Below are 10,173 nucleotides of genomic sequence, written 5' to 3' on the forward strand. Positions count from 1 at the left end.
CTTCCAAATTTTGCTGCAGTTGTGTTTGATTTCTGGAAAAATCTACCAACGCCTAATACGACAACGAATGATGTTTACTACATGCGACAATTATCAACGTATACTTTTAATTTACACAATTTAGGGAGTGATGACCAAAACCTTTTCTCCTTTGATGAAAGTGTGGGGAGAAAAGGCTCTAATGACGTGGCTTCTATGCTATTTTATTTTTTTCACAAAGCTGCTACCTGTGGTCCACCACAAAAGACGTTTCACCAATGTTAAACTAACCTTTCCTATTCGCGGACATTCCTTCATGGAGTGTGACAGGGACATGACTGTCATCAATCAAAAACTACTAGTGAACACACCAAGAGAATGGTACCAGCATTTCAAGGAAACAAGAAAAACCCATCCCCTTTCAAGGTTGTCACATTAACCAATACTATGCTACTGAATGTAGAAAATCACATTTCCAACTTCTATTTAGTATCTTGTTCAGTCAAGACACAACCTTTGCGTGAATTGATCTTCTCACAAGACAACACTTGTCTGATGCAGTTTTGTGAAAACTGGAATGGATTATTTACCACAGCTGTCATGTCAAAGCCTGTTGGTGAAAAAAGAACTTTACAGGCAGCTCTTCAACCATCCAACAGTTTACCTCTGCTTATTTCAGCCGCTAAGTTCAAAAATCTGCAGAAATTAAAGCGTTTTTGCCCACAGGAGGCACAAGATTTCTATAGCAGTCTTCCACATCATGGACAATCAACCGCCAACAATGATGAGATTGATACCTCTGACATTGACAATGAAGAGGAAGATTAATTATGAATAGCTGCTGCCCTCTTTCAAGGCCTGTTTTTTCCTTGTATTTTTTCTTGTATTTTCCTTTTATATTTTGATTTAAAAATATTTTGCAGTCAAGTGATTTTAATATGTTTCAATTTATGTTTTAATTTTTTGTTCTATTTTATGTTCAGTTTTTTTGTAATTGTAGCTTGTAAATGAAGCATAATTGTTATTTATGAAAATGTTGCATGTTTGGTTAAGTCTCTTTGTCATTAATGAGTGTCCACACTAGATACTTTAGTCTTATTAGAGAAGAAAATTTTGTGCAACGCAAAAACAGGGAATGTCATTTTTGGACATGGGTGACATAACGCTCTCTAAAATCCAAATCATACATTAAAAACTTTTTATATAAACTTATTTCAAACCTTGTTTGGATACTGATTATGGACAAGCAAAAAAAAACTACTGTACACTTCACTGACAGGTAGCAGAAGTCTTATAAACTTGATTTTTAGTTTTCTCAGTTTGCGAAAAAATTGACGTTCCCTGTTTTTCCCTTGCACTCTTTATATGTATATATGTATATATGTATATATGTATATATGTATATATATATATATATATATATATATATATATATATATATATATATATATATATATATATATTCATATATATATATATATATACATATATATACATGTATATATATATATATATATATATATATATATATATATATATATATACATATATATTTATATATAGATATATATATATATATCTATATATATAAATTTATATATATATATATATATATATATATATATATATATATATATATATATAATATATAAAATTATTTATATATAAATTTGGAATCGTTGGATACATACTGGTGATGTTTTCAATGTTTTTAGTAGTCACTAATTTAACTTAAATGTTAGTAATTGCATTATTTCTAAAATACACAAAAAAAATGCATTTACTAACATTCGGGTTAAAGCAACATCAAACCATGACCCACAAATTTAAATGGAATATTTAAGGGTTTCGTACATATAGCATTTAATGTATGCAGTCAGAAACATATAGAAAATGAATTGAAATTCCTTAATCAAGTATTTGTCGAAAATGGCTACAAATAGTCTAATAAAAGAAATAAAACGAAAGAACAAAGAATCACTAGTGACTACTAAAAATGTTGAAAACATTACCAGCATGTATCTAACAAAGTCGTTACCTTGGGTACCAATATTGTCTCCCAAAATAAGTAAGGTGTTTAAGAAGGATATAAAACGGTCTTCCAATCAAACCTTAACCTAGAGGCAATATTAACATCAAGAAATAAATCCAAACTACAAATAAACAGCCATCCAGGAGTCTACCTTATTAAATGTTATTGTAGCAAAAAGTACATAGGTAAAACAAAAATGCAAATAAAAAAACGCATGTTAGAAAAACAGTACAATAGGAAATTAAACAGAACGATCTGCATTAGCCACACACATTAAACATTGTAAACAACAAATTAACTGAGACAGTTACAGAACTCTAAAAGTTGATGCTAAAAAGTTTGATAGGTAAGTTCGTTAGACACTTGAAATTCAGTACCACCAATGTGCCCCTCAACAAAATGGTATCAATTTAGATGAGAGACAATATGTGTCAACAAAATTTTGTACAACATTTCTGGTGCATTTACGTCAGAAAAAGATAAAAACCATCCCATTTACATAAAATAGATATGCCGTTTTAAAAATAAGATATAAACAATAAAAACAAAAAAACTTTTAAGCTGAAGACGCTGGTCACAACAATCCAGCAAAAAAATAAATTTAGTATCGAGAGAACTTCGTACTTATTGATGTTTTTAAACTAATAACTTACACATTCTCATAGAGTATGTAAATTATTCATTAATCATGCTATATACATGTATATATATATATATATATATATATATATATATATATATATATATATATATATATATATATATATATATATATATATATATATATATATATATATATATATATATATAAATATATATATATATATATATATATAAATATATTTATATATATATATTTATATATATATATATTTATATACATAATAAAAAAAATATATTTATTGGTTTTCAATAACATCATTAAAAGCAATTCGACCTAGACGAACTGAAGTCATTGAGGCATAACATTTTGCCACTTCCGGATCCATTTTGTTCAGACAATTGACGATACGCCGTTTAAGTTGAGGAATGCTTGTTGCTTGCCAATTATCTTCGTAGACTAAGCGTTTTAACTGACCCCAAAAGTCCTCAATTGGTCGAGCTTCTGGTAAATTGGGTGAATTTTTTACCTTTGGCAGGTATTTGATGTTATTGGCATCGAGAAAAAAAACCACTTCATTTGCATAGTGCGAGCTAGCTAAATCTGCCCAGAACAAGTATTCTTCATTTTTATAATGTTTATCAATGAAGTGTATTAACCGCTTGCGGCGACATCTGATGTATGCTTGTTTGTTGATTACCTGGCCACTTTCAAAAAATATTCGTTTTGAAGTCCCTTTGGGCGATATAATCAAAGAGACTAGCACCTTTTTCTCGTATTTCTTCTTTCTTTTGAATTTGACGTCGCTAGTTGTAGATGACACGTCACTAGAGTAGAAGCCATCGTTGCCAGCCAATGTTGTATTTGCATATGTGAAATATGATTTGTCATCCAAGACAAAATCAAAATTCCAAAAATTGCGATATATATGCCGACACAAAAGTTTGATTCGAGCTAGTTGGCTTTCGCTTTGATGTGGAATGGTTTTCTTCTTGTAATATCTAATATTCGTTTTGTTTTTAAGAATTTTAGATATATACAATTGGACACAATCGAATCTTTGAGCTACTTGACGTTGTGAAACACCGTGATGATGATCAAATGCCTTTTTCAATTGGTTCATGTGCTTTTTGTCCATTTTTTCGCCTTTAGACCGCTTCCTTTTTTTCGTTGATAGCCTAAATTATTGTCTACACGTTCTAGAGCACGATATATGGTCGCTTTCAATGCTCCTTTATCTAGAAAGTGTTTTACTGTGAGGATTTTTGGCTTTTCCAGATGCGAATTTTTAAATTGGCAAATGCGTTTTCTTAGGTCTTCTTCCAAACTTGTTTAAAACGGAGCCATTTTAATTAATATTTTAAAACTATAATATAATTTTAATAGAGTATTAAATTCCCTATAAATATACTAACTTATTTCAATTGCTTATGAATATCATACATAAATTTATTTAAATATATGTATATATATATATATATATATATATGTATATTTATATATATATATATATATATATATATATATATATATATATATATATATATATATACACACATATATATATATATATATATATATATATATATATATATATATATATATATATATATAATTGTATGTAGCTGTTGTTATCTCTATGAGTTACTTTAACTTCAACTGTTATGAATGTAGATCACCATCACTTAAGACTATTTTATTGATTTGAGGATTGATGATGTTTAGATTAACTTTAATTAAAAGATATTCTGAGTATAGAAACTTCTCTTACTTTTAAATTACTTTTGAAACATCAATTAAAAAAACATCTCAATGTTGGTAAAATAAATTCAAAATTTATTTTTTTCTTGTTGCATATATATTGTTTTAGTAAAATTTAAACTATATATGAAGAACAATACTAAACCTTACATTTTTGAAAGACTGCAAAAATAATGGTATTAAATATGTAGTATCTTTTTGTTTTGCAGATACGTTATGGACAAAGGATTCAAAATCGAGAAAAAACAGAGTCGAGAGAAATCGAGAAAAAAACTCCGTCTGAGTCGAGAAAAGATCGGAGTTTCAATAATGTTTTGCTTTAAAATAAAAAGTTTAACTATCAAATTGATAATTAAACATTGTATTGTATTATTACTATTTTAATATTATATATTTAATTTTATTTATTTATGTATTTTAATATTAAATGTTTTAATATTATATATTTTAATATTATATATTTTAATATTATATATTTTAATATTATATATTTTAATTAAAAAAAAAACTTATATTTTTTTATTTCTTAGTACTTAAGCATTTTTTTATAACAATTCTTTCACGAACAGATTTTATTTAATAAATGGCTTGAATTCTGTGGAGGGCAATTTTTTGTCGTTTAAAGCTATCGATTTATTTTGATTCAGAGTTGCTTGAACTTCAGTCCTTCTCGTTTGCCTTTAGCGCAATCATCAAATTTTGCTTTTTGTGCGGTTGTCGAGCAGCAGTCCTTTGTCATGCAAAAATCTGTAAATTTCGTGCATACTTCTTTTAGAACTTCATATCGAAACAATGAATATTTCAAGAACTTAAGTAGTATTCGAAGTTTCTTTAAAATTTTTTCAATATTTTCTTCATTCTCAATCTTTTCCTCCGAATAATTATTAAGCAAGTCTACATCAGTCTCTCCATCAGTTTCCGCTTCTGCTTCAATATCCGATTCAGTATCTTTGCGGCCCTCAATTTTGTGACAATCTTTTTTAAGATATATCAAATTAAAAAAATGCAAAATGAGTTAAATAATTCTGACCGATCTGATCTGGAAACCTAATTATGGTACCCAGTTTTAGCATCTACCAACAGTCATCCGTAGTTTTAATTGCAATAAATCTTCACTATCTAAGCCTAATTCTTTTATCTTTTCCATAATAAAAAATGTTCATATGTTTCAGCAGAGCAAATTACGTATTGTTTAAGAAAGGTGATATTGCAATCTCCATGATGGCAATTTCACCTTTAGGGTCCTCCTTAAATTACGTCACGCTTTAGGGGGAGGGGGTAGGCGATTTTGTGACGATTTGTTTTGAAGGGGAGGAGGGGGTCTTGATTTTGTGACGCAACATTTTTTTTTCTTTTATTTTGACGCAACATTTTTATTTCTTTTAATTTAAATTTAGAGAAGACATTTTTTTTAACTAAAAGAGTATCTGACCAAATCAAACCCTCAGTAGATGTATCAAAATGCTGATTGTAAATTTAACTACGCCTTAATCTTTTTAGTCGAAGTGTACACCCCGTTAACGGAGTAGTTACAGCCTGTTAACGGACTGTAACGACTGTAACAGCCTATGTGCAGAGCACGTTCTGCGCTTTGTCTTTACATGGTAAGAACTTTATTTAGTTAGTGCACAAAATTGTGCAGCAACAAAAAATAATCTTTGTGCACTAATTTAAAAAAAAAATGTCGATAATGAGAGTCCTACCAGAAACATTCGGTTTACTAGCCTTAAGCCGAATCCATTCGGCCACGCTAACATTGCAAGTCGGAAAAAATAATACTTATAAATAAACATTTTTGCATGTATTATATATATTAATGTATTATTATGTATTATATATTATATATAAAATATCTTGCAAGTATTATATATCGGAAGAATAGGTTTTTAGAATTAGTTGAAGCTGTGCTGAGTAGACCAGTCCAGTAATGGTTTGGCCTGTTGGGAGCAGCTCGTAATGCACCACACCAGCTGTAGTCCACCAAATGCAGAGCAAAACCTTCCGCTCGTGGAGATTGGGCTTGGGTGTCTTTGGGATGGGGTCATCGGGGGACAACCAATGGTAGCAACGCTTGGTATTGTTGTACACAATCCATTTTTCGTCGCATGTCAATAAACGATCAAGAAAAGGCTCAACATTGTGGCGTGATAAGAGTGATGTGCAGATCGTAAGCCGTTGCTTCTTGTTGTCGATCGACAATATGTGCGGAACCCACCGACTCAGCTTCCACGCTTTCCCAATCGCATGCAGATGCAGGCGGATGGTTTCAACACTCACAGCAAACCTCACTGCAAGTTCTTGGCAAGTTTGGCTGGAGTCAGACTCGACAGCGTCCTTCAGTTCATCCTCATCAACCAACAATGGGCGTCCAGAACGCGGCAGGTCTTCGATGGACTCATCTCCCGAAGAGAATCGCTGAAACCACTTCTGTGCTGTGCGTTCACTTACTGTACCTTCTCCAAATGCTGTGCAGATGTTTCTGGCCGATTGTGTTGCATTCCTTCCAAGTTTGAACTCGTAAAGTAAGCAAGATCGAATAATCGTTGGTTGGGTTGCCATCCTTTCTTTACACAAAACCTTTCCTGTAAGCTCGTTACAAGCCTACACTATATATGCAGCAACTGCGCGTGACACACGCGTTCTATTACGCAACAAAGCTACTTGCCTTGTGCGATGTGGGTGTTGTAAAAAATGCTAAAAACAATTCAATTACCAAAAACCGCACGAACTTTTTTGTTTACCAAATAAGTTAAAATAAATAGCTTAGCTTTGAATTAGCTAATGTAAATACGCTAATGTAAATACACTTTTTCTATAAGATAAATTAACTTAATATTTTTATTTTTGTTATTTGTTTGTTTTTAAAATAAAATTTTTAATATTATAAAGTTCTTTGCCTAATGTGACGTCACATTTGGTTGTTACTGAAAAAAAATTTATCTAAAGAGGCGTACAATTTCAAAACAGCAGCTTAGAATTATTGTAAAAGCAACGTTGAAAAAAAAAATTGGTTAATTTACCAGTAAAAAAATAATTTTGTTCCAAAACTTTGCCGGAGTTTCGTCGAAGTTTTTCGATTTTTCTCGAACTCCGAAATTCCGAAAAACCGAGAAAACCGACGAGACGGTGTTCCGAAAGAAAACAGTTATTTTTTGTACTTTTATAATTAAGCTGCATTAAAACTATTATCATACCTTTATTTTACTATTTGTATACTAAACTTATTGTTAGGTTACTTGTTTTACTAAAGGTAAAAAGTTACTTTAATAGATTTCCATAAGTTATGCAACTTAATTATAAAAGTACAAAAAATCACTGTTTTCTTTATTACTTGATCTTAAATTTTTTCATTGCATTGTCAAAAGAAACAAACATTTTCTTTTTCATCAAAATTTAGTTTCCTTCTATTTAGCAGATAGTTAAACAATTCCTACTAGTTATAAACTGTAAAAAATTGATTTATACATATTGAGACTGAACCCTTGTCATTAAAAAATTTAAACAATCATAAACAATCTAATACTGACTTAGTCAATGACATGGACAATAACACGAATACCAACTTTTGTATGCATAACTGCAAACCATGTACTTTATGGACGACTCCATCTTTTTTTTATGTTAATGAATTCAAAACAGTATAATGCTGATAAACCTGCTTATTGTGATGTATTAACAATGGAAAATAATATGTTACTGTTAAGGGTATTCAACTCTGGATTAAGAAATAAGTGCTTTGTGATTTAAAATCCCTATCACATTAGAGATTAAATGTTACAATAGCTAGTATAGTGAAATTTTGTCAGGAATTTTTCTCGGAAATGTTTGGCTGTGTCTTCACATCTCACTTTAAGCAATTTTATTTAGACAGTTTGTTTGGAACTATTCAGAGCAAAAAAAATTGAAACAACAGGCAGACGTTCAAACGTTCAAGGATCAGCCTACCTGAGTTCTTTATTGTTGTTGTCATTAGAATTTAGCAGGTCTTAAAACAATTTTCTTATGGAAACTGATTTTAGCGCTACACTGCATATAAATGCTTTATTTAAACATTCACGCTAAAAAAAGCCAACTTAACAAGATTGTTTATTTTTGCTGACAAAAACATAACTATTTCAACAGCTTTATTGTTAAAATAGTTTTGTTTAAAAAAATAAATAAATAGAGTTTAAAAAGAAACACAAAAAAATTCAAAAAATTGAAAAAAATTGTTAAAAATAGCAAATAAAAAATTACAAATCAGTACATATTCGTATACATACTTAATACAATATTAAAAATAAATTAAATAAATTAAAAATAAAAAAAACAAAATTATTTCAATTTAAAAAAAAAAAATGAGAGAATATACGTAATGTTTAAATTTAGTCAGTGACTTATTATAGTTCTTTTAAATGCATCAATAGATTTTATTTTTTTCGTATTTTTGTCAAGAATCAAATTCCACAATCGTGGTTCCCGGCATATAGTCGAGAAGTCAGATTTTTTGAGTGATGTTAGTGGGATGTAGTAATTACTCATTGAGTGTCTTGTTTCATATTTATGGTTAATTCGAGTGAAACTTTTAAAAAAATATTTTGGAATCATTTCATTTTAAAGTTTAAACATAAAGAACAAGTTATTGTATATATACTATTTCGTATACGTTTAGAGCATTCCTTGAGTAACGGCTCGGCACTTTCTATTTGCGCCCTAATCGATTTGCGCGCTTTTGTTTTGTATAAATTAATTTTAGGAAAGATGAATGATAGTTTGCCCAGGTAATATTACAATAATTAATATGACTATGTATAAATGAAAAGTATAAATTTTTAAACATAATTTATTTAAAAGATGTTTTGTTTTTTACATAATCCCCAAAGTCTTTGAAACTTTGTTCTCGACTAGTTTTATTTAGCTTTTCCAATTTAAATGTTGATCGAAAATTATTCCGAGTATTTTCATTAAAAAAAAATTTTTTTCAATATTGTTAATTGTTAGTTCAGGTAATTTAAGTGGTAGGTTCTCGGATTTAGATATTTTAGTAAACAAAATATATTTCGTTTTTTCAATATTTAATGAAAGTTTATTTGCAATAAACCACTTATTAAGATATATTAATTCTGTGTTTATAATATAAAAAATATTTTTTAAATTTGAGTCAGAAAAAAAATATTAGTGTTATCAGCAAAAATAATATAATTAAGTAGTTTTGAAGATAAATAAATATCATTACTATAAAATAAAAATAGCAGAGGTCTAAGTATTGATCCTTGGGGAACTCCGCAACTTATTGATTCAAAAGGGGAACATGTTAAGTCATATGGTACTCCTTGTTTACGATTTTGTATCAAATGCTTTTGATAGAAAAATTCCGAGTGTGTAACTGTTGTTATCAAAACCATTTAAAATTTGGTTGGCAAGATCAATTACTGCATGTTCCGTGGAATGATTATTGCGAAAATCAAACTGTTTATGATAGAGAATATTGTTTTTTTCAAGATAATTGTACAATTTGTTGTGCATAATACGCTCTAGTATTTTGGAAAAACAGGAAAGTATGGATATTGGTCTGTAGTTAGATTTTATCGAGTCATCACCACTTTTGTATATCGGAATTATTTTTGCTAATTTTAGTTGGTCAGAAAAAATGCCGTTTTTTAAGGAAAGATTAAAAATTTTAAAAAGAGGTTTCTCTATAATATCTGAGACCGCTTTTACAACATCACGGTTAACTTCATCAGACCCGCACTTTTATTTGTTTTCAGCATACTAATCGCTAGTCAAAGTTCATCAATTAGCTCCGAGTTCTCCATGAAGG

At 29.3% G+C, this 10,173-nt stretch overlaps 2 protein-coding genes across 2 annotated transcripts; both read right to left on the minus strand.

Moving 5' to 3' along the window:
* Positions 1 to 2,910: 2,910 nt before the first annotated feature.
* Positions 2,911 to 3,750, minus strand: LOC136085346 (uncharacterized). Its single transcript, XM_065806644.1, has one exon. It carries the CDS (start codon positions 3,748 to 3,750, stop codon positions 2,911 to 2,913), a length of 840 nt encoding a protein of 279 aa, XP_065662716.1.
* Positions 3,751 to 6,236: 2,486 nt separating this feature from the next.
* On the minus strand, positions 6,237 to 6,932 carry LOC136085347 (histone-lysine N-methyltransferase SETMAR-like). Its single transcript, XM_065806645.1, has one exon. The coding sequence runs from the start codon at positions 6,930 to 6,932 to the stop codon at positions 6,237 to 6,239; it is 696 nt and encodes a 231-aa protein (XP_065662717.1).
* Positions 6,933 to 10,173: the final 3,241 nt, after the last annotated feature.

Source organism: Hydra vulgaris, chromosome 09 (genome assembly GCF_038396675.1).
Source record: "Hydra vulgaris chromosome 09, alternate assembly HydraT2T_AEP".
In the NCBI taxonomy this organism is placed as follows: Eukaryota; Metazoa; Cnidaria; class Hydrozoa; order Anthoathecata; family Hydridae; genus Hydra; species Hydra vulgaris.

Coding starts and splice junctions, on each gene's coding strand:
- LOC136085346 (XM_065806644.1), bottom strand. CDS start 3,750: ATGGACAAAAAGCACATGAACCAATTGAAAAAGGCATTTGATCATCAT.
- LOC136085347 (XM_065806645.1), bottom strand. CDS start 6,932: ATGGCAACCCAACCAACGATTATTCGATCTTGCTTACTTTACGAGTTC.